The sequence below is a fragment of the Phalacrocorax carbo genome, chromosome 4 (genome assembly GCF_963921805.1).
Source record: "Phalacrocorax carbo chromosome 4, bPhaCar2.1, whole genome shotgun sequence".
Taxonomy (NCBI): Eukaryota; Metazoa; Chordata; class Aves; order Suliformes; family Phalacrocoracidae; genus Phalacrocorax; species Phalacrocorax carbo.
Genome location: NC_087516.1, coordinates 81,699,145 through 81,723,882, shown reverse-complemented (window position 1 = coordinate 81,723,882; position 24,738 = coordinate 81,699,145). Strand labels below are relative to the sequence as shown.

General features: G+C 48.1%; 1 protein-coding gene and 2 long non-coding RNA genes across 5 annotated transcripts in view; 1 reads left to right on the top strand and 2 right to left on the bottom strand.

Moving 5' to 3' along the window:
• CCNI (cyclin I) overlaps positions 1 to 18,282 on the bottom strand; it is a 32,964-nt gene extending 14,682 nt beyond the window's left edge. Inside the window, exons 1-2 of one of the 2 annotated variants that reach the window (XM_064450681.1) lie at positions 17,898 to 18,279; positions 2,525 to 2,681 (exon numbers count right to left, since the gene is read on the bottom strand). In XM_064450681.1, coding sequence (XP_064306751.1) covers positions 2,525 to 2,638 — 114 coding nt within the window. In that variant the 5' untranslated portion in view covers positions 2,639 to 2,681; positions 17,898 to 18,279. Of the gene's footprint in view, positions 1 to 2,524; positions 2,682 to 17,897 lie in introns of both variants that reach the window. The other variant, XM_064450682.1, reaches the window with a different exon arrangement.
• On the bottom strand, positions 11,644 to 17,149 carry LOC135313202 (uncharacterized). Its single transcript, XR_010372836.1, has 2 exons — positions 16,611 to 17,149; positions 11,644 to 12,869 (listed from the first exon to the last, which is right to left on the bottom strand). It is a non-coding gene; the product is annotated as an uncharacterized LOC135313202 (long non-coding RNA).
• A 265-nt stretch (positions 18,283 to 18,547) lies between the features above and the next one.
• Positions 18,548 to 24,073, top strand: LOC135313204 (uncharacterized). Of its 2 annotated transcripts, XR_010372838.1 has the most exons (4): positions 18,548 to 18,929; positions 19,205 to 19,342; positions 22,125 to 22,293; positions 22,466 to 24,073. It is a non-coding gene; the product is annotated as an uncharacterized LOC135313204 (long non-coding RNA). The 2 variants fall into 2 exon arrangements; XR_010372837.1 differs by lacking the exon at positions 22,125 to 22,293 and having other exon boundaries at positions 18,550 to 18,929.
• The last annotated feature ends 665 nt before the right edge of the window (positions 24,074 to 24,738 follow it).

The following is a 24,738-nucleotide window of genomic DNA, read 5'->3' as shown; positions in this document are numbered from 1 at the left end:
TACACACGCTTCGGGTTGCCAGATCTGATACACCGAAGGATGCAAATTTCCTGACTGTCATGGGAAATAAACAACAGCTTCATACAAGTGAGTTTTTAGGCTACGGCAGTAGATGTTAGGGAATATGCCCTTCTTCCAGGTGTTACAGAAAACAGGATAATTGACACGGAGCATCCGTGACTGCGACATTGCCAGAACGAACGCTGCAGAAACGGAGGAACACGTGACGGTTTGAAAAGTCGGGCGTCATGAGCGGTAGGAGCAGAGGGCAATGCATGACAACAGTCACAGGGTTTTCAGCCGCACCGTGGCATTGCAAGGCGGGACTTCCCCTGAGCAGACAGCTGTGTTTATGGTCTCTGACCTCGGTACATTTTATACATAAGTGCACAGAGATTTCAATCCATCGGAATGATTATTTACTGCTAGAAAACATTCAATACTACGGCATTGTGGCTGATAAACACAAGAGCTGAACTGACATGTAGGAAAACATACAGAAAAAGGTTACAAAGCCAACACAGGTTTGGGGGGTGGAAACTGCAGGAGTGGAAACCCTCAGGTGACAAGCACAGAGGGCCTGGAAACGCTCCCAAGCACGGACCTCGGTGATACTACCGGAGTGCAGGGGAGGAGTGGGGAGGAGATCCTTATCATCGTGACATAACTGCGCATTAAAAGGACGAACTCGGTAATTGTCCAGGCCGGACCTGAGACTCTGCACAAACTTCACTCTGGCTTTAGCCATCAGGCTGTTCCCACACTTGATCCTGCTCTGACTTTTCACATCAGGGAACACCCAGGTTCGTACTCGGCGGGCAGCCCAAGGTCCTGTTATGGTCTCTGAGTATTTACTGCTGCGGACAACATTTCACGAGGTGCTGCAAACCTCGACTGCAGTGACATTAAGACCCCCTTCAAGGTCCCTGGCGGCAGGACACCTGCTCTTCACTGCGCATGGGGCTGAGGTTAGTCTTTCTGCAGCAGCGACAGCTCGAATGTGGCACAGGTGGGGAACCTCATCTTCGAAGGGCAACAACGCAATCCTGCAAGGGCGGGATTGCGAGGACGGGCGACTAATGCAGGTTCTGAGCCACCGGAATCAGCTTCACCAAGGTGAAAATGCAAGCGCCTTGTCCCTGTGAAATCTTCACACGAGAATCTGGTTTGGTTACACTCTCTGAGTCCCTAGCCTATCTTGTTATACCGTAATCTCATCTCCCTACATTATAATCACTAAGCCCAGGAATACTGCCAGCACGGAATAACAGGCTGGTTTACCATAAACCAGGGCCTTAAACTGCACGTGCCCAAAGACAGCCACAGCTCCAATATACTCAACACCTCTGGCAACCAGGTCATTTATTTGGAAACCTAAATGTAGATTAGCAAAACTAACACTGAGCCCCTTAAAAACATATTTGTTATTACACAATAACAGCAGTTTCTTGTTCGCCGGACAGAAAAAAACAAACACCACGCTGATTAGCTTTGACAACAGCTGACACTTGCATGAATTTTTTGTATGAATCAAGAACTGCAAGGCTGGATATGAGCCCATTAGTGTGGTTATTTCTGCCCAGGCCAGTGACAAAGTACCAGAAACTCTATGACAACCATCCTCACGTTTCACATTTTGTTTTAAACAAAACTTTGTGGAGTTCATGGGCATTTCTGAGTGCTAGACAGACACCTCCTCCGCAAGGAGCAGGTTCAGGCTGGGTAAGGCCGTGAGCGACCTGGTCCAACCTCCTGGCTGGCCCTGCTGCAAAACTGAGCAGGAGGTTGGACTACAGACCCCCTGCGGTCCCTTCCACCCCGAATTTTCCTCCAGTCCTATGAGAACATTCCTCACTGGAACAGGCCAGCACCTGGCTCTGCTTCCCTCGACACCAGCTTGCACCCTGCTCCATAAATAGTCCTATTACAGTCAGCGGGGCTCTTCCTGAAGTAGACAGTGCCTTACCAAGTCGGATCCTCATCTGGCTTCAGCTGATACAGCCACGGCCTGCAGAACTGGGCCGATTTCCACTAGGGAAGACTCTGGCTCAGAATGGGAAAAAACGGCAAAGCCAGGCTTTTGCTGTGAATATGCTGTTTCAGGCAGAGGCCTGAGCTAAGGTAGCAGTAACAGTTGCTGTGAGAAGATGTCACTTCACGTGGCAAGCCACCAGCATCTCAACGCTGTTATCAGTGAACTTAGCCCAAGAAAATAAAGTTGCTTTTAAGAACTGTTGCAGAGTTGACGCCCACTAGAAATGCGTGTCAATTATCCACACAAACTGTAAAATGAGTTTAATTAAGACGGCAGAGACCTAATGCTGTATGCTGTACAATGTGGTTTTGTATCCCTGACTGCAGGTATGTCCCTCAAAAAAGTGATCACTCACTTCAGAGGGTAATTTCCCAGGTCTCAAGCAGAGGATAACTCCTGACACAACATCTTCCATTGTTCACATAAAAATACACCAGCATATAGTCTCATGCCTTTACTAAGATGAATGATATGAAGAAGAGACATTACCTGATTGGGCTGAATTTTCGGCACATGTGCTTTCCACATTTGAGCTTCCCTAGAGATTGCCGTCTCCAAAAGGAGAGACAACCTCTGGCTCTCCAGGGGTCCTGAAAACTTCATGGTGACCCTTGGATCCACCTGCCACCCAGCTGGATACAGCTACCTGCAAAACCAAAGACAGCCCGGTGAAATAGCGAGCCACGCCTGTCCGGTGAACTGCGCAAAAGAAAGCACAAAGGTGACTAAAGCTGCAAGAAATGGCACGGGCTCATCTGTAACACAGACAGCGGTCGGGTACTTGGCAAACCTACCCAAGGAGACCCAAACCCATCGGCTCGCATTCAGATGAAGCCGGGCCAGAATCGCCCACAGGTCTCCAACACCTCTGTGGGCTGGAAGGTCCTGCCACTTCAAGGTTTTCTGCTTCTACGTTATGTAGGCAATCGGGCAAGACCTCGCCCGCTTCAGCAGCTCTAAAAGTAGCGGTGTCCTATGAAAAATACTTGAGGAGAGGGAGGAGCTGTATGACAAATAAAAAGGGGATTTCAGCAAGCTGGTTGCCCTGGCCCAAATCTTGCTGAAGTTAAAACCAGACCACCTGTGACTCCAAGGGAAGTTAAGACTGACATTTAAACGGTTTTCAAAAATCCCAGCCTGGCTGGTGCCAGCCTTACCCCAGTACTCTCAGCAGTAACAGGAAGTTCTGTGCAGAACAGAGGAACGCTTGTTTGAGAATTTAAATTATTTACAAGCTGAAGCCCAACAAAAAGATCAATGTTTTCCCTCCCTGCACAGTACGGCTTGTAGCTTCTCACAGAAGCTGCGACCTGTTCCACGTGCAATGCAAACGGAGAAGGGAGTTCAGGAAGGTTCCTCTCACATCTAATCACTCTGAAAATATGTTAGATCCACACAACTTTAGGGCACATCTCTATTTTTAAATAGGAAATGCGTTTTAAAGGAGGAAAAAAGCAGCAAACCCAGTGACAGCCTTTGCAAAGCATGAAACGACTAAAGCCGGGTAAGTGATGAAGAGAAAACGTCCGCAAGGCCTACGGTATTCAGAAACACCTGCTTCCACTGGCAGAAGCCACGATAAAAACGGTGCAAGCTGAAGAAAAACACCTCGATATACGCAAAACAGAAAAAAACCAGGTTCTCCTGGCCCTAGTACAGCCTCACTCGGCAGAACCCATGTGTCAAGAAACTTGTAAATATGAACTGAAAGACAAAGCAGAGGCAAGGTTTTTTAATTTCTCTTTTAAAGACAACAGATTCCACCACCTGCTTTCAAATGGAGAAGACGGTCTGATTGAAAAGGTTATTCAGATTGTTCTAGTGCTGCCTACCATTACTCTGGCCGCAAATTTCTTGACAGTGTTAAATCGCTTAGGCAAAACAATTCAGCCCTGAAGGGTAAATCCATGGGAAAGTTATTTAAACTTTCAATTCCTTCTGTGAGCGCTTGCAAAATCCGCAACAGGTGGAAATTGGCCAAAGGCTAACCAGGCTATTTTATAAAGACTAGCTTGTTAATGCAACAGTTTATGCCGTATTTACAGGAAATAAGGCAACGTTTGAATCAGAGAAAATAAACAAAATTGACAGTGAAAACGATCAGTTTATTATAAATGATAACAACAGCGGCTCTGAACAAAGGAAGATTCAGAGTGCTTTCGCAGAGGTAAGGGAAACTGCCGAACAAATATTTTTCTCATCAATTGACAGGAGTTTTTAATGGGAGCAATTCACACAGAGCCCGCACAAGGCGTAAAACCACACTCAAGTCCCACTTACAGCCAAGCAGGTTTTAAGTGGCAAATAAACATCAAGCCTCTCAGTCCTGAACAGAAACCCCTTTTATATTAGATTTTTACAAAACAAATGCTTCTCCATGAACAAAGGAGAGGCTGTGCTGGCTTGGCATACCCCTACAGGTCAGTGTAATGACCCAAAGGTGATTGGGGCCATATACAGATTTGCCTGCTGGAGGGAACACCTCAGATCCATGATTCCTGAAAAAAAGCTCCACAATGTCTCTCAAAATCACCTCCGTCAGCCCTGAATGGCTAACCTAGTATCACTGTGGACTGAAAAATCCCTGTTAAAAGTTTCCTACTTGACAAGAGGGAGACTCTGCCTGGGAAGAGGTGAAATTAGGTTCTGCTAAACAGAACCGTGGCTTGAACCAGAGCTTATTTACGTGCATTTACTCATTTTTGCATGTCTTTTTTAAACCTCGGGATGATCCTTATACCTTATATATACACTTATACCACTGTAAATAGGGCTGCCCGGGAAGCCGCAGGGGAAACAGGGATGCACATTCACAGGCTCCCCTCAGCTCACTCCCCGGGGGGGGGGGGTTCATTAGCATCTCATTACCCTCCCATCAGACACTCCTGGTCTCTGCGTGGGCTGGGCAGGTTCCCAAAGGCCAGATCACCCACCATTTCCAGAGCCATCAGCGCCTCCAAAGGAGGTGCAAAGCCCTGGGAAATGAGGACAGCAGTGATGAAGGCTGCACCCCCGCACTGCTGGAATACAGCAGTTCAAATTGCAGGCGCAGGTGAAGCGTTTTGTCCCCTCCAGTGTGCAGGGGGAGCATCCAGGGGTCGAGCTGGGGGGCTCCACATTGGGGAGTGGAGCCTTCCCACCTTGCAACTCAAGAGCCCCACACAAGGCGTTTATCCAGACCTGCGTGACTTTTCTTTTTTTTAATTTATTATTTAACCGAGCCTGCAGATCATCAGTTGCTACGTACCAGTCAACGCTAACTGGGTAACATCCAACAGGGTGTAAGATACAGCCTCTCAGAGCACACCTGGAGAAGGCGGCGATTAAAGGCGCGTGTGAGCACTCGACATTGCACAAGGTGAAATACACGCACAGAATAAAACGGCGAGGTTAGGGCCAGACCCAAAGCTCAGGCCAGACCCAAAGCTCGGGCAAACCAAAGCCGGGGACCAGCACTAGGCGCCGAGAGCCGGGAGACAGTGAGCTCCTCGCCGCACGCTTGTCAGAAAAAAAGAAGTAGCTATATTTATCCCGACCACATCTCCTAATATGAAATATTGATGGTCCTTTCTTGGTTTTGCAGGGAAGAGAGAATAACTAGCCACCCCTCAAATCAGTGGAGAAAACACATGAAAAATTTCAGGCCAAAGTGAACATCCCCAGGCACCTTTTTTTTCTGTTGTTGTGCCTGACAAACATTCCTGCCGTATTTACAACGCAAATGGGTTTCACAGCCCTCTCCGAAAAGATCTTTTCGTTGTCCTGATCCCTTTTTAGGTTGTCCCTCTACTGCCTTGGCCGGTCAGTGGCCCCAGCAGAGAGCTCAGGGGCGTCCCTGGAGCACCCTTAAATACCAACAGCCCTGCAAGGGACATTTTTAGTGAGCAGTGACAGCAGTGAAGGGGAACGAGAGGGAAAAAATAATCTTTCCTTTCTGAAGTAGGGAGGTAATTCAATGCGGGCTGAGGCACAATAACCTTTATAAGGAAAAAAAGAAGAGGAATGACGTGCTTGAAAGTTTCCCTTGGAGCAACAGTGGTGCACAGACTTTTCCCCCCCGCACGGAGAGCACGCCAGGCAACTGGCCAAGCACCCTGAGGGCTGAACCGAGTTTGCATCTAAATTTACATAGCCTTTAATCAGATAAATGCAGGCCATTTTTTAAAGGTGCCAGCATGCTCTCCACATGTATGCTGCGCTTCACAAAACACAAGGGAGCCACTGCAGAATGAGCTCTGCTGGGAGAAGATGGGAAACGGGACGGCTGGCACAGCTTCCCAAAATCCAGCGCATGGAAGTCAGGTGAAGACCGCGGAGGAATCAGACTCGCCTCTCTCTGCTCAGATCAAGATGATAAAGCCTGAGCAACGCAGAAAAGCAACGTCAAGGCTCACAAGAGCAGTAAAGATACTAGTCAGTGGAGCAGGCGTCTCTGCAGAGCTCATCAGTACCGACAGGAGGGCAGGGCCTGCCCTGACAGCAAGGATTTGCTCCAGCCAAAAACTTGTACGCATTTTTCTGCGACTGAGTCCAAGGGACCCGCGGCTGGAGGAACTGCCGAAGGTGTGACAGTCACCATAAACTGACTCACCCTAGCTTTCTGCTTCTGTTTCCCTGATTTAAAACTAAACTTTGGCTCCAGGGTGGCAGGGTTTTGGTTTTTTTTTTTTTTTTCCCTGTGGTCACTTTGGGAGTTTTTAAACCACTGTTCAAAGTTTCTTAATCTTCACTGGAAGGCCGCCTGGCTACCCTGACACTTCTCAAAGAACAGTTGGAAAGTTAGTAAAGTAGAAGTGAGCCGAGCCCATGCATTGGCTTTATTTTGACATCTCCTGCGAGCAAGATCACAAGCGGCAGGTTGAATCTTGCTCTGAAATTAAAGCGTCAAAACTTAACTTTGGTGTGAGTTTTTCACTTGTGAGAGGCATTAAAAATCACCTGCTCATCCATTAAAAATACCCTGACTTGGTCCATAAAATGTAACCCATCTCATAAAGCTCTCTCTTCTTGATCCAAGTTTATAGCTAACTTTAAAGAGGTACTTTCAGTTTCTTACGCTGCTAAGTGCTGCAGGCTACAGTTTTCAAAAGCAGTTTCGTGTTTGCAGTAATTGGGGCAGACAGCTACCTACCCAGAAACACTTTTGGGTTGGGACAGGGGGTTCGGTGCATTTGTGTAAGATGCAAAATAGCTGAATTTTCTTTTTTTTTGGCTTCATAATCACTTGTGCTGGCAATAAAAAGTGCCTCCTGCAGACAAAAGATGCAGCTACAGGAACGTATTATCCACTGGCAGAACAGGCTCATAACACAGCTGCTGATTTCCCCCTGCTTCCAGTTGCAATTCAGCTGCTGCAGTACAACTGCACTGCAAATAGGATCACTGAAATCATTCAGGGCAATAATAAAAACCTCTTTTGTTTTGGTTGTGCGTTGCTTTTTTTTTTTTTTTTAAATAGAGATCATTTAATTAAAAAATCACAAGATTTCTAGGGCTAGAGACAGCCTAAAACCCACTCTCTTTATTTCGCGCATAAATCCAGGTGGGTATTCTGCACAAGAGGGGTAATTGCAATAGAGCTTAACCACAACATATATTTCTGCAGACCTTGTAAGTATTTTCAGCGCCCAGCGGCCGAATCTGCTTCAGCTTTAGCAAGCAATAATAGAATCTTACAGATGACCTGAAAACAGACTTTTCCGGGCGGGGGAGGAAGGCGAAGCAGAAGGAAGAGAGGAAGGAGAGTGAATTCCTCCGAGCTCCAGCCAGCCATCTGTGATTTCAAATGATCAAAACGTAGTTTGCACTGCTAGAAGAAATCGTCTAACTGCAAGTTGTGATTAGAAATTTCAAAGCTGTCTGCTGGTGGGGCGGGGGTGGGATGGATGTTAATTTTAGTATCTGGGGCTTTCTCTTAGCTTAACTCTTTCCTCACCCCATGTCAGCAAAGTGGTCTGGAAATTTATGCCAGACAGAGGTAAATGCCTACAGCATTGCTTACGTCTGAGAAGGAAAAAGCTGCAGGCATAAACTGCTTTTACGGTCTTGTATTATTTCTGTGCCACATAACAGTTCTAAGAGGACAACATTTCTGTGGGTTAGAGAGTAGTATTTCCCATGAACGCCTCGCTACTGGAAATCAGTGCCTAGCCTTCTGTCTTTTCAACTTGCCAAAGCACAACCCGATGCGACAGCGATAAGCAGAGGACCAGCGTGAGTTAAGATCAATTGCTTTGATTTGTAGAAAGTAAATCACGTTGCAGCCCGGTTAGTGGAAATAGCTTCACAGAGTTGTGAGACAGTATAGGGTCTTTCTCAGGTTAATGACTGTGAAAAAGATGTTTGGGAATATAGTTTAGAATTTCAACATCTAAATAAGTGAGTGTATTTGAAGCAGTGAACTGACTTCTATGGAATGAATGCTAATACACCTTAAAATAAAAACGCGTTCGCCCATGAGAAATGCATCAGTATCAAACACAAATATACGCATATGATATTGCACCTTTAATAAGCAGCGTATTTGCCCTGTGGATAAGCCAGCCAACAGACCTAAATTCGGAAAGAGGTAATTTTATTCAGGCTGGGAAGCGAAGCGGGCCCTTGCCATTAGTCTGCATGACTCACCCAGAGCTAACTCCCACAACCTGCTACAAAGGCAAGCCTGTGAGATGTTTTGGCAGCCCCGCTCAGGCAGGCTCGTGTACATCACACACTCGCCACTTCTTTTTCTCCAACCAGATTTTTTCCTGGGAGTGCAAATAAAGTTGACCTCATTTTAGTGCCAGTTTTCCAAACTGAAGAATTTTTCCAAACATTTTAAAGAAACCTGCCAGTTAAAAATGCAGGTCTGCGACTGCAAAAAAGAGGACGCAATGTTTTGATGGGAGGGAAGGGAGGTGCTTTTAAGTCTGTTCTGAAACAGAGAAATCCCAGGGCCGATTTAGCAAGTACAGAGGAGGAGCGGGAGCCCTCTGGAGAGGGCTGCATCATGACTGGCAGCAGCACACACTTCTCACCACCATCTTCTGTTTCTCTTCTGTGCAAAAAGGAAAGCTCAGATGGAATTTGTCACAGCACCATAAACACTTTTAGATTCATAGAGCAATGTGGTTGAAAACATAAGCATCTTCGGTTCTTCACGGTGTTCCCTAAGGGTAGCAAAAAAATCATCAGGAAAACAGGGAGAATAATTCAGGGGGAAAAAAAATGCCTGGATAAGGGGATTTTCGAACAGGAGGGAGGGTGCCACAGAGCCACTGGTGACGGCGGTAGTATAAAGCTGCTGTCTGATGGCTGTCACGCAGGGGGGTTCTACAGGTACAAGCCTGAGACATTCTTTTTTTTTTTATGGCAGCCACCGCTTTGTAAAATCTATGCCTGCCGCCCAGCCTTTTCTCTCCTGCACCTGGGGACCGTAGGCTCCAGGCTAGTCCTAAGAAATCTCTGCTGTACCTCATTCCCCAAGCCTCATGATTGACACCAGGGTTTTGCTATTTAAGGGAAGCTTAAATGATATTTTCCATAGTAGGGACTTTTACAAAACAAGGTAGAGGATGAACTCCTGACTGAACTTTCAGACAATGTCACCATTCTTCCCTCCTGAGGAGACAGGCACGCTTCCAGACCCATACCTGCCCTGCCCCCTTGCCTAATGGCTCCTGTTGGAAATGCCAGAGGAAGTTTGCATTTCCTTTTTGTCTCAGGCAACTACCAAGATGAGTCCGTCCAAGCAGCATTTGCCCAGAAAGGCCTTTGGTCAGCAACGGCTTAAATTTTCTGTGCCACAGCTCGCTGAGTGATGCAAACAAGCTGTTTCAATCACAGGTCCTTTGCCTTTGGAGGTAGCATGTGGCAACACACCAAGTAAACTGTGGATAAAAGGTAAACTCGGAATCTAGCCCTAGGAGGCCAGCTCCAGCTGCATAACGTATGCGTTTGATGCAAAGAGGAGATGAAACTCAATATACTTTAATGAGTTCTGCTTTGAGATTTTGGTTTATTTGAACCTAAAAATCAAAGGAAAAGCTATTAACTGATGGAGGCTGTTTGCTTGCATGGATTAAATTAAGCAAAACCAAAACCTCTGCAAACCAAAACCCCTCTATGCCACTTTAAGACCACTTGCAAAAGAAATGCTTATTTTTGGTACTCTTTCAACACTGTGGGCTCATCACCTGGCTGGTGATACGTGTGCAAGACGCCTCTTGAAGATGTAAACTGCTCACGATGTTTATTATGACCAGCTAAGGGACTTGGGCGAACATTTCGGTAGGAAAGGACCCTGCTATTGTTCGGCAGGCGGATCTCCATGCTCAGAAAGAGCCGTGCTGCCAGGTGAGGAACGTGAGCGTTTATTGTGTGCACTGGGGTAGCACATCGAGGGCGGCCAGCCCTCGCACGGGACAATGTGCGGTCATATGCCGAAAAGGAGGCGCTACCTCCTTGTTCAGAACTGACGCACAAGACAGGTATAAAGCAACTACAAACGAGTGTTTGCTGAAATTATGCCCGTTACTTTTGTGCCGTTTCCAACCTAAATGATGGGTAAATCCAAGACAGCAATGGCTGAGCCCTGTATCAAATTGTCCGTACACCATCGGCAAAGGAACAAGCACAGCTCCCAGAGCCAACCAGTATTTGCGTGCAGTTTCTGGCATCTGCTTTGGGACTTTCTGGATCTTTTGGGGACAATGTCCAGGATCACTGGGGAACACCTGGGAACCCTCTGAGAAACTTGAGGGTGCTGCTATTGCTAGGTAAGGACCAGGTGGGCCTGAGGGAGTTCTAGCAGTTTCTAACGAGCATGATCAGGTGCCCTTGACTCAGGGTGCAACTACCCCCTAATTAGGGAGGGTCAAGCACCCTTTTAGCCAGTGCCCAGGCAAGGTCTATATAAGAGCCAGGCCCAAAGCACCTCCCTCAAATGCAGAAGTTTCTGTAAAGGGCTGCTGTGAAGGGTGGCTTAGCCAGCTCTGCTCCAGTGTAAACAGCCTTAGCTGTGGTGGTAGCACACCATGGGGCAGTTCCTGCAGCAGACAGAGCAGCTGTTTCTGCAGGGGTAGAAGTTTTGATGCAGGCAGAGCTCTGGATGATGGACACAGCCTTCCAAGTCCCAGCCTGCAGGGAGTGCCTCAGGGCCTCTCTCTGTGGCTGGGAGAGATGGCTGTCTTGCTGGAGGTATGCTGTCTTGGAGGAGCTGTGGTGGTGCCAAGTGAAGGGGTTATGGGAGAAAGCAAACAGGCTGTGCAGCATCAGAGAAGTTTCATGGGAGACACAGGATCTTCTCTGGGACTCTGCAGCTTGAAAAGCCTCAGCCCCTGTTTGCAGTTGAGAAGCAGGCAGTGCCTACCCTCACTATCAAGGTAAGTGAAACCTCTGAAGAAGGGTGGAAGCTGGTGACTTCCAATGCTAAAATGAAGGCTCTTGCCTTACCTAAGGGCTTACAACTAGGAAATAGGTTTACCACCCTCAGAGTTAAAGAGGAGCCAGATGTGCCTTTAAGACCCTAAATCATGAGAGACCTCTAGGAAGAAGGTGTGAGTGATTGCAATAGGTCATTCCTTGGGTAACCTGGGAGGAATACAGAAACATTGAGCAGCCAGGGATGAAGGTATGAAAGCCAAAGCACAGCTGCAATTTTATTTGGCAAGGGATGTTAAAGACTAGAGGGGCTCCTGTAAGTGCAAAAGTGACAAAAGATAAGCCAGGGTACAACTGGACCCACTAGTGAAAGTAGGGGCTGGATGAGCAGTGAGGTGGATTAAAAGTGGCTGAATGACTGTGTTGGGGGAATGGTGGTCAGCGGCACAAAGCCTAGCCAGAGGTGGTAACCAGTGGTGTGCCCCAGGGGTCAATGCTGGGTCCGGTCCTGGTTAGCATTTTCATTAACAATGTGGGACACGGGGCAGAGGCTACTCTCGGTGAGTTTGCAGGTGACTCCAAATGGGGATGAGTGGCTGATGTGACGGATGGTCGTGCTGCCGTCCAGAGGGACCGCGACATGCTGGAGAAATGGGCTGAGAGGGACCTCGTGAAGGGTAAGTCAAGGCCTGTGCCTGGGGAGGAACAACCCCAGGCACCAGTATATGCTGGGGGGTGTTTGGCTGGAAAGCAGCTTTGCAAAGAAGGCGCTGGGGGTTGTAGTGGACACCAAGTTGACTGTGAGCCAGCAGCATGCCCTTCTGGCCTGGTTCCTGGGCTGTGTTAGGAGGTGTGCTGCCAGCAGACTGGGAGAGGTGATCCTTCCCTTCTACCCAGCACCAGTGAGGCCACACCTGAGTGCTGTATCCAGTTCAGAGTCTCCCAGAAAGAGACATGGACATACTGGAGAGAGTCCACTAAACAACCACTAATACGATGAAGGGACTGGAGCATCTCTCCTATGAGGAAAGGCTGAGAGAGCTGGGACTGTTCAGCCTGGAAGGAGAAGGTTTGGGATCCAGGGTGGTGGTGTACATATTGCTAATGTATATGCTTTTTTTCAGTGGTGCCCAGTGCCAGGACCAGAGGCACAATGAAACACAGGATGTTCCCTCTGAACATCAGGAACACATTTTTACTGTGATGGTGACAGAGCATTGGCAGAGGTTGCACAGAGAAGTTGTGGAGCCTCCATCCTTGGAGATATTCAAAAAGGCATCTGGATGTGGTACAAAGCAACTGGTTTTAGGTGGGCTCCACTTAAGCAGGAGTGGGTTGTACAAGATGACCTCCAGAGGTTCCTTCCAGCCCCAACCACCCTGATCTTAAGGGCTTTAGGCTCAAAGCAGCACAGTTGTGAGGGCCCAGCAGTATGCCCAAGGCAGCTCATCAGTTCTTCAGGCAACAAATGCTGAAAGCAGAGCAGGAAGGCTTTAAAAAAAAAAGGTAAACCAAGCATAGCATTATGTAATGTCTCACTGCTAGTCTCCTAAAAGTAACACACGCAGAGTGTGATTCACTTCTCCCATCACCAATATAACTTGGTATAAATCAACAGTAACTTGAAGGAAGTCACTCTGAGGAAAATCAAGCTCACAAAGGATGAGTGAGCAGTAATTTTATAAAGTAGGGCCAGAGGCTTTCAAGCTTATAAAAACTAACTCTCTACAGGCAAGGGCCAACAGGCATTCAGAATTTAAAGCATCACGCACCATCTTTTGAGTAATATAATCCCCTGAAACCAAATAAATACAATGCCTCTATGGGCACAAACACTGAAACAGGATTCAGCATACTTCTTTGGTCTTTTGGCAGTAGTCAGTCATTAATATAAATGAACGGCAACAAAACCGAACAAGTTTATACCCAGTTCAACACCCACAGCCAAAAAAACGTGTAACTACAATGGCTTGATTCCTCCTGGCAACAACAAAAGAATTTTATCTGAAAGCATAAATGTTCACTGAGGCCAATATTTTGCTTTGCAGATTCTGATTGGCTTCAGGGTAAATAATTGGTGATTATGGCTAATATCAGGATACAGTGTGAGGCACTAGAAAGAGATAATTATGAGGAAATGAGGAATTATCTGCTGTTGAAACAATAGATCAATTATGAGGTACAGCACTGTAGCTGCTGAGCAGCATTCTTAGGCTCTGAGGGTACTGCCTCCTCTTTCTCATCAACCAAAGAGAACCCACAGTTATAAAGCTTAATTATACTCCAGGAGCTCGAGCTTGCTGACTAATTAGCCTCTTGTTGAGACAATACAGAAAAGGACCTAATTCCAGTTGTCTGCAAAAATAGGATGGCACAGGCACAGTCCTGGCTCTTCCCTACTGCTCATCTTTCTTGCCCAGCTGGTACAAATGTAACAAGCTTGATATCCCCAGTTTTGGACAACCTAAAACTAATAGTCCTCAGCCTAAAATTATGACAAAGCCAGGAAAGGGAAGTCTTGGGAGGTGGGGGTACTGATAAAGAGAGAAGAGGCAGTATGTAACGGCAGGCAGAGTTCTGCTGCTGCTTCCAGAAAGTGTGTCGTGCAAAGTCCCTCTTTGCTCCTATCAATGCAAGTACAGATGCATTTGCAGTCCTCTCATAAATGGAGACTAAGCTGCATTTGATGGTCATGTTGTTATAGCAGTTACATCCTTAAAGGAAGCAGGCTTTTCAGCTGCATGGCAGCTGGGAGGAGCAGCTAAACCCCAAGGTTTACAGTTGAAATTGTTAGCAAGGTGAAGTTTTTGGGAGCCAAGTTTGTGTCTAACAGGCCACTGTAGTCAAGAGCTACCCCTGCCAAGAAACAGGATCTCACTGTTTGCCGCAAAACACCACCAAAAAGGCTCAAAAGCTTCTGGCAAATGGCTTCATCCAGCCCTCCCATCATCCTGGTAAAGAACATGTTTGATGTCTGGGCTGATGAGCAAAATGGAGTATCTGCAGTAACATGTTGTTCATGAGTGAGCTTTTAGATGTATTTATTGCACAGCAAGTGCAAATACCCATTATGGTTGATAAATCCTTGTTGATAATATTTGCAGTTAGCGAACACAGAGGAAGGGAAAATTTTAGAACACATCTGCTTCATACTGAGGTGGAGACACCTGAGATCGTCCTTCCATCTGGATGGCTTCACCTTGCTCTTTTGGCATTTGAAAATAGCTACTATTGTGCTGAACTCTCAAACTACTCTTTATTCACAGTGAACCAGAATCCCCCTTGAAATCCACCTTCTTGATGGCCAACCTAGATTTTCTGCTGCTTCATTGGTGTGTCCTGGTGACAAGTACCTGGGTTTGTACCTTCTTCAGTTGCACAAAGTCACCGGAGCAAAGGAAAACAGCCGCAATTTAGTTGTGGGCAGGTTAACTCTAGATACCCGTTTTAGATCTTGCAGGGGAGGACCTTCAGATCCAAAACTGTTTCACTCAATCTGGAGATGTCTTCTTGCTTGGGTAATGGAGCCCTCAGGGTTATCATTTGGAGGTCAAAATAAAATATCTAGTTTTCTGGAAGCTGCTGGTCCTGCCCAGGCTTTTTAAACTCTATCTCTGGCAGGCCAGAAAGAAGTGTTAAATAAACTGCAGATTGTCCATCTATCCATATTATCACCCAGTTTAGATGAATAATCTATATCACCATGACAGCTGTACCAAAGCCTATCTCCTCAAAAGTGCCACATAAAAACACAGGTGAAACCTGTGAATATATGTGCTCCAAAAGCCAGTTCAGTGTGAGGTCAATATTAATTACTGCTTTAACCAGGACATTGCTGCAGGTGTGCAGAGGGAAGCATCTCTCATACAGGCCCTGGGGGAAGGCACGTTCCACTACATGAACACCGCTCATGTTCTCATTTCTGTTGTCTGCACGATGTGTGCTAAGAAGTGGCTGAGCACAGGAAAGCTGAGAAGGGAAAACATGAAAGACTAATTACGGGGGACATGCTCAAAGCTGTAAGAAGCTGAACACTTGGGTCCACCTACTGACTTGAAAAGCCTATCCCAGGGCAATGACATGAGCAAAGGTAGTGGAACTGGAGAGCTTCATGCTTGGACTGAGGTCTAGTTAAATTGAAAGATGTCTAAATACTATTAAAACAATCTGAATATAGGAAAACTATTTTATAAAGTAATTGTAAATTGCATCAAAGTGTTACTATAAGATGGCAGACAGATAGCTCTGGGTACTGCATTGCCCTGGAAAATATAGGTCCCAACACCTAACTTGTCTACCCCTCAGACAGTCATCCCAAAGCCTCGAGGACGTAGGGATATGGACCATTGAGCTACAACTTCTTCCCTAAAACTGTACCTGACCCAACCCAACCTCCTGTGTACCACCTGGTTGTGCAGAAGAGTCCAGAAGGGAATGCTGTAGAGCCAGCCTGAAGGAGCTACACAGCTGGCCCCAGGCTGCAAAGGTGAGGGCATGTGGCAGGGCCAGCAGCCCTGCGTGGGCCGAGGCAGCTTCCTCTGGGGAGCTGGTACCCAGCAAACCTCAGGCTGTGCTGAGGCATGTCAGTGCCCTCAAGTGCATCCAGGAATGGCCACCGATGGCAAGACCAGAGCAGAAACACCCTGCAGGAGTGCTGCTCTGCTCCCCACCGGCTCTCACCAATGCTGGCTGCTGCCCCATGATGCTCCAAACATGAAACTGTGGGCAAGCCTGGCACCAGGAGGCATCCAGCGAGCAGCACCTTTTGTGGAGGGGCCTGACAGAGCAAGGCTCTCATCATGCAATGACAGAAACACTCTCAGAGTAGTTTTAAATAAGGACCTGGAGCAAACAAATCACAGGACTCATTAAGAATACAGACTGGACAGAGGAGGAGGAGTGGCTAAGATTAATTCTGCCATATCAAACAATACACAAGCTCTAAATAGGGGTGAAGGATAATTAGAAGTATATATTTATCATGTGAAAGCTCAATTCCAGCTGGGAAAAAGCCAAAAGATCAGCTTCCTGCGTCCCCTGCCAAGGTCTGCGCAGGCACAGATGAGAGCGAGCTGTCCCCAGCTTAATGAGCCAGCCAAACTACTTTGAAAACAAAACCGAGTCATTTGCAGGGATCCAAAATCAAACCCTCGAGACAGGGAAAGGATGCTGCAATTTGCTTTTTGAGAGACAAACTCCCACCCAGCCTCACCTTGCAAAACCTGGGCTCCACACTCATCCCCCAGCTTTAAATCGGGGCAGAGGCAGCAGCAAAGCCCCAGGTGGGGGGTCATAGCTCCAGGGTAAGGGGGCCTCAGCCACATCTGCCAGCCCTGCAGGGAAAAGGCAAGGTACGCTCTGGAAAGGGGAGCTTCAGAGCCACATGCATTTTGCTCCATTTCAGTAGTTGGTTAATTTTAAAAAATCGCACCCTTCTGCCTTTTAAAGGGGCTGTGCCCTGTACAGGCTGTCACAGCACACCACGGAAAGGATGTTTTTGGAAGCACACAAAGGCTGATGATGAACAGTGCTATTTAGAATTCAGGCTCAAAACAGTCTACCTTCAAACACCCTTACTTTTAAGAGTGGGAAAATGCAGGCTTGCTCTTTTTTTCCCCTCCTTCACAGGGTCAAAAGGGGAGGATAAGGGAACAGGTTTTTCTGTGGTCAATGGCCAAGTTTTCAGGAGGATTTTTTGCAAGTTTGCTCTCTACCACCGGCGTGAAATCACTGATAGTAACTCTGCTCCTCTAGTTCACCCCTTTGGAGATGGATTTATAGAACACAACGCCACTCTTCTTTCAAGGAAACTTCTTCCATCGCAGATGGGAGGGCAAAGAAGGAAGGGAGGTGGGCACGGCCCATCTCTGCAAATGAAGTGCACGAAGACAGGGGAACAAAAACAAATTACGTGCACCACAAAGCCACCGCCACAAAAAGTCACACCTGGGGCACAGATGTGATGGTTACCCCCGGCACGGTCCTGGCCGGGGTGTGTGGGGGGTGGGGAGGGACGGGGACAGGGGACACCAATACGGTGGGACAGGGGAGTACAGGAAGGTACGGCATACAACGCGCACACCCGCTGGCCTTGCACACACACACACACACACACACACACAGACAGAGAAGGGCTGCACGGCTCCCGGGAGCGTTGCACACACGACGCTTCGCACGTCCGGAGTCCTGTGCAAACACGCGCGCACACACACAATGCACCGTTTGCAGGATGCGCTGCAGGCGCGCGCAATTTGCACGCACCCTCGTGCGATGCACGCGAGCTTTCCACACGCGTTGCACACCGATGCCGCGCGCGCACTTCACACCCGCGCACAGCATTGCACACGCACACACACACCCCCCCAACCCCCCGCGACGCACTGCATGCACACACGCCCCCCGGTGGTTTGCACACCCGATCCCGTAGCGGGGACCCCCGGCCGCGCACACCCACCCCCCCTACACACACACACCCCCCCGTTCCCGCCCCACGGCTCACCTCCCCTGCGCGGCGGCGGGGTGCCCGGTGGGGCCCGGCCATCAGCACCCCATAGCGGGGCGACAGCGGCGGGGCTCCTCCGCGGCGCTTCAGCACCGTGCGGGACCCATCTCCGGGGCGGCGGCGGCGGCGGCGGGGGCCGGCGGGTTCATGTCGCCATGGCGGGGCCGCGGCGACGGGGGCGGCGGAGTGGGGGGGTGGAAGGCGGGCCACCGCCGCCGCCGCGCGGGGAAGGGGAGGGGAAAGGGAGGGGAAGGGGGGGGGGATTAAAATAAAATAAAATAAAAATTAAAAGGGAAGGGGGGGGAGCGAGAGGCAGCCCGCAGCCAGCCGCTTCCCGGGGGGAGCAGGGGAGGGAAAGAAGGGCCGGCGGGGCGGCCTCCCCTCAGCCCATCCCCGCCTCTCGCGCCGGCGGGGCGGGGCAGGACGGCGCGCGCGGCGCCCGTTGGCGTTCAGCACCACGGCGGGGGGGGACAACGCCGGCGGCCGTTGGAGGCGGCGGGGAGTCGCTGCCCCCGGCGCCGCCTCTCTGTTCGCCTCCCCCCCCCACCCCCCGACACCGCCCTCCGCCGCCGGCGGCGACACGCTTCGCCCGTCGCCGCCCACGGGGAGGCGGCGGGGAGAGCCCCGGTGCGGGAGGCGGTGGGGATCGCTTGGACGGGCTGGGGTGGGACTCTTTTCCCTCGGGCTGGCCGGCGGAAGGATCGCGCGGAGGTAGCGCGTGATGAAGCCGCTCCCCGTCGTCCCGCCGCCGCGCCTGCGCGCACGGGAGGCTGCTCGCCTCCGCGAGGGAGCGGAGAGGGGCTCCGGCGGCGGCTCCCCGGCCCGGCTGCGGGGCTGGCGGCTCCTTCGCTCGGAGGAGGCAGCGGGGAAGGCCCCGCTGGGCCGGTCAGATGCACCGCCCGCCCTCCGCCCACCGTTCCCCTGCAAGCGGGGTTGTGGGCGCTCACGGCCTCCCTCTGCTCCTTCCAGCAGCCCCCGCCATCAAAGGGGGGTTAAGTTCGCCCCCCCTCAGTGACGCTTTGGCAGCAGGCAGGTTGAAGCTTCAAAGTTTTATTCAAAACACTCGCAAAACAATAAGGAAAGGCGTTTATTCTTATGCAGACGCTCAGCGAAAGCGTCAAGTTCTCGCTGCTTTTATGTTGCTCTATTTGCTGGGACGAAGCTCCCTGTCACTGCTGGAGGTGCCTTATTTACTGCCGTGCGAGATGTAAACAGGAATTCACCCTTTATTTATTTACTTCAGCCTTTCCCCAGCACAAAGGCCTGCAGGAGGGATTCACTGTTGTTTTTATTCTCGTTTCTAGATGGCCTGCTCTGCCTGGCAGTCCCACTGACATAGCGAAAGGTAGAGATGCCTCAAGTGCCAGGGAAGCTGAGAAGTTGTCTCCCAGCTCCATTTATTCCTTTTGTCCGCTCCACTTAAGAACTGGACAACTAAACTTGTGAGTGTTCAAATATTTTGTAACGTGAAGTGTTGGTTGTTATGTTTGGTGTTTTTTCCGGAGGGTTCTGGGGTGTGCTATAGCACTGTGCAGTAAAGACCAGGAACAGAAGAAATACTTTGCATGAAAATCCTGGCACTGTGAGGATGAGTGGCAAAACCCTGCTATACCACTAGATGTTGAAATTAACAGATAAAAGGAAGAAGTTCAGAGCAAAGGCAACTCATTTTCTTTAAACTCCTTCCAGTATCTGTACTTATCAGCTGTTCAGACAGCACACAGAGGATTTCCTCTAGAGATAATAAGCACAGTGACATAAATCAAGCGTAGAGAGGCCATAGAAATTTTTTTCTATTTATTTCCTGACAAATTAACTCTGAAGCAGTTTGCTAAAAATTCATCTGTCATAAGCTTTTTTCAACCTTTTCTCTAGTAACTCTCGGGCCACACTTATAAGACTGAAATGAAAGGCTATTTTTCCTGCAGCAACCAAACTCCTCTATGCATAGGGTGAACTGCTTTTCGAATCCAAGCTTGCTGTGTGCTGCTTCCTTCCATTTTTCTTGCTCTTTATCTTGAAATCGGATATGCCTTTTAGAACTAAGAAGGTGCAGAGAAGGGCAAGTCCCACTGGGATTTTCTCTAGCTTTCCCAATTTCATTTGAATTCTTCTGGGTCTCATTGTTTAAGAAGTCTGTAAAGCTGTTAGAGTTTTCCCAAGTTGGTTGGCCTGCTGGTTGGTTGTAGCAGTGACCAAGTGAAGATAATTTGAGCTGATGCTCCTAGCTGGGAAATCCTTTCCAGAGGTCCGACTGACAGTGTCCCGAGATTGTTCCACTCCCGCAGTTACAATGGTTCTTGCATATTCTGACCATTTGCTCAAGGGATTTCCATCTGGGCCCTTCCCAGAACATTTCGCATGTCAGCGCTGGGAGCCCGAGGCGGGGCGGCACATCCTCAGACCAGCAGACTGTGGAATTGATGGTTTGGCAGGAACCTTCTATTCGCCTTGTGCTGAATATGCCCTCAGCTGAATACTTAGGATTGCAGTCCTTTGTCCTCAGTAACAGTAGGAAGGGACAGTTGAGGTGGCACCCGGCTGAGCTGAATGTAGCGCCATAAACTAATCAGCTACTAGATCAATACTCCTTCCGAAGGAAATCCCGGAGCCTGAGGAGTGATTCACCTGGTGCAGGAGGGACCTCAGAGCAAGGTGACCTAGCAGGGTGGTCAGTTGAAGGCGAGGTCTCCCAGGACAGCTTCCAGCCTCTGCAGGAGGTGGCCCAGGTCTGGGCACAACCACCCAGGGGTCAAAACAGCAGCACAGTTGTACGCGCTCCAAGAAGAAAGGCAGAGTGTGTGCCCAGAGCAGCTGAAAGTTAGGGTGGGCAGGCTGCCATGGGTGAGTGGCTGCCAAGGCCAAGGGATTTAGAGAGGCTGCTGAGAAAGAGATGGACCCAACCAGCAAGAACTCAATGTGTTTGGGATTGCAGCTCAGGGAGAAAGCAAAAGAGGCAATATTAAACCTAGGAAAAATAAATTTTCTGGGTGAATTGTAATGAAGCACACCTGGAGGAAGGCCGTTACTCGCAGGTGTTCTCCATGCAGGGCCTTGATGCACCGTACAAAAACCTGATGCCTTGGAACACTATAAAGATACCAAGTGCTGCATCGACCAAGGAGGAAGTCCACTTTGGTAGCAGGGAGAAGGCCTGTTCATCCCCGTGGGGGGAAATGAAGCACATCTCTCTTCAAGAGACCTGAGAGGACAACTGCATTGTCACGGGCAGCAGGTGCAGGGCACTCGCTGCCCAGGTGTGCAGGGGGCTTACAGCAATACGGGTTGCTCTGGTCATAGTGGAATTGTGTTCCAGCCTGGCTCCCAACACAGCGGGATGGCACGCAAGTGTAACTACATGGGTGGCCATGGCTTCAGCAGCAGACTGGGCTCTAGGGAGGTAGCAAACCAGTAAACGTTTGACCGGTGAGAGATCCGCGTTAGTATAAACAAGAAAATCCCACATATAAGGCGTCTGTAGTACCTCCCTTTCAGCTTCTGCAATGCCTGATTTTTCTACCACTGAGTGTAAGGAAAGAAGAGGCGCTACAGGATTCACAGCCAAATCCCATACATGGAAAAGGGAAGGACGTGTATCTCTGCAGCAGGCATTTCTATCTGTGCTGTTTAACACCCTTCAGAGGGGAAAACAGATGGTCTTGTGGTTTGGCTCTGTGTCCTGTTTTGGAGACCCAAGCGCTATTCGCTGCATGACTTCTGACCAGTCAGTTAAACCCACAGAGGCAAAGGTTAATACTCATTTTCATAGCCGCCCAACTTAGGTGCACACAAAGCCTGGCACAGGCAAGCAAGCTTGATGAATTCAAATATGTATGCAGACAGCAACTTGAGAACAAGGATAAATTTACCCTCATGTCAGGTTGGTTGTGAGGCTAAATTAAAATATTTTGTTAAGCATTTGAATATCCCGAGGGGCTAGAGACGTCTAAACTAATAATAATAGTTGCTGTTTGGATTTAGTTGGTCAAGTTCAGTGTAGTGTGACAGAGTAAGTCTACTTATTCCTGTGTTTGCACCTTGACTCCAACCATTATATAACTTACCTATATTTATTGCTAAGCTGAGGTCTTTAACCTAGCAAGCAAGTTTTGATCCTCCCAGAGAAGGCAATGTCGATGTTGGTTTGAAGAATGAAACACACAAAACCGTTAAAAAAAAAAATTAACGAGATGGCCTATTGGCTCTTCTCCAAACCGATCTCAGACATAAAATTTGGTGAGGAGCAGAGCTCTCGTCGGAAGTCACCTTCATCCCGAAAGAGGAAGGGCCCAGAGCATCTCTGCTGCCTGCCCTTAGGCAGGCTGAGCTTGGGCCGTTGGTGGAGGAAGCCCTTGCAGAGGCATTCGAGCACCCATCAAAGCAGTCAGGAGAGGTATGTACGCTGGTAGAACTGAAGAAGTATCACACTGAGGCTTACTCAGGGCTCAGGAAGACTTCACTTCTCTGGAGGCACCCCTTTTTTCAAAGACTTGAATGAAAAGGACTCTGAGGAAGCGATTATTCAAAAGCTGCAAAGAAAGTCACGCTCCGTTTTCTTTGTCTAGAGGCACAGTTTGCGAAACAATGTTGTGGAACGTTGGGAAGAGCAACAGAAGGAAACAAGGAGAATCCTAAAGAATAGTTTATGGTGAAATTACCTGAGAAGTCTTTGCTCGGCTTCCTGGAGTAAGTGCTCATCAAATAAAAATCAGCAGCGCATAGGAGCTCACAGAGAGGAATGAAATGGGTTCGAGCACTGAACTGCCTTTGACCTCCGTGAAAACTGAACTACCCAAAATCGCTAGTTATTTTTGCAAATCTTACCCTTTCTGTGCAATGAATCAATCAATGGAATGCTAATTTTCCAAGTAGTGTGGAAGTCAGGACGTGCGAATGATAAGACTGCATTAGCTACGTAGCTTACGTTCTACTGTACCTTAGCTATGCTTGTTCTTAGAGGCAGTAATGAATTGCGCTTTGAAGAAAAATAATCTAGTTTTCCTGAAGTATGTGGCAAAGGAAAAAAAGAAACTAGATGCTGTCTCCTTCATTTCTTTCAGCTTAAGACGTAGATTTACACTGCAGCTGGACAGACAAACCCTGGCTTCAGTTTCACAAACAGAATTCAGCTGTTCTGTGCGTGAAACTGAAGCTAAATTGTTGTCCTGGCATGGAAAAGGAAAAAGCATCTGGCCAGTAAGAGAGGCTAGAAGCAAGCGAGCCCCCTTTCCAAAGTACTCTACGTTGGTTTACTTCATCCAAAATGGATGAGAAAAAAAAGCAGCCTGAACTCCCTGTCCAAATACTTGTCAGCTTTAGGAAAAAAAAAAAGTTTAACAAAAAGATAAAATAGTTTGCACACTAAGTGTCTTGGTTACCTAGACGCATTTTTAAATAAAGATAACAGAAAGAGCAGCCATGGCTTGTGTGTAGCTTGCACCGTCAACAACTCGTGCAGTTGTGCAATCTGTTCTGCCTCTTTTAAATCAATTGTCAGTTTTAGTGCTCTCCCTTATCAGAAGCTATCACCTGTCACGCAGGGAGAGGCGGTCTCAGGTATGCAGCCACTTGGTTTTGACTCTTAAGTCTGCAGAATCGCATGTTAAAAGAGGTCTGTTGACATTAGAAATCATCAGAAGCTGAATCACAGGAGTGCCAGATCAAGTCTAACGTCTCCACGGCCTCGAAGGACTTTGTAGCTGTTACCACACCGCTTTCCGACAGTCTCTCGCAACTTCTTCCGAACAGCAGGAATATAAATTATTTACTAGGAAAACAAACCCTGCTCTTTGAGCTGACAAAGATTCCCTTACTGTCTGTTCTCACCGCAGAGCTTCCTGAACCACCAAGACGCGCTTCTGCTTTCATCCAGAACAGTGAAGTACGTGCGTACTTTTAGCAAATCAAGTACCTCTTTCACATTCGGTAATTAATTCAGAGAGGAGAACTGCAAGCACTGAATTAACCTTTTTACCTGATTTATTTTTACTGAATAAACGGCCCTATAATCTAATTTTCTCAACCAGAACAGATATTTTCTGCGGTTTGCTTTACGATTTGGAACATGATCTAATCTATTCCAAATATATTCCATTTAACTTGGTAACGTAAAACCTTCAGACCGTGTCCCTCACCCTAGGGATCGCACCTGTAAATCAGTCGTTCTTCCTAGAAAATAGATGACAAGCTGGAAATGCATATTGCAACGTGCGAGAACGCCAACAGCTGATAGGAATGTATCTCCTCCTCCACAGCATTTCCAATTTTACCCTTTTTGTATTGGCAGAGTGAATAATATAGTGGAACTGCTATTTGATAGTAATATTTCATGCACCTTTCTCCTTACTTTTGTTTCATATCTAGGATCTACGTGCCTGAATCTGAATTACTATAGGGAAAAAAAAACCCTTCTTAGTTTGTATCCAAATCTTTTTCACCTGCCCTTCTAAAGGATAAAATTGTGCACGATTTTCAAAAAACTCTTTTCAAAGAGTCATCATCTGCCATTAAGTTTAATTCTTGTATAATTTGATTTGGAGACGTGTTTTCTTGAATTGCTTTCCAAACTACAATATAATTTCTTATGGCCTTAATAGCGCTAGAAGCAAAACAAAGTGGTAACACAGCAGTGCAGGAGAAGCAGAAAATGACCTACTTTCACAATTCAAGATCAATAAGTAAATGGGCATTATAAACACAAAGGCATTAACTGCAATAAATATCCATAAAATCGAAGAACAACTGAGGTGGGAAGGGGCCCCCAGAGGTTTTCTAGGCCAAACTCCAGCTCAGAGCAGGACTAATTTCAGAGTTAAATGAGGTTGAGTAGTTTTCCACA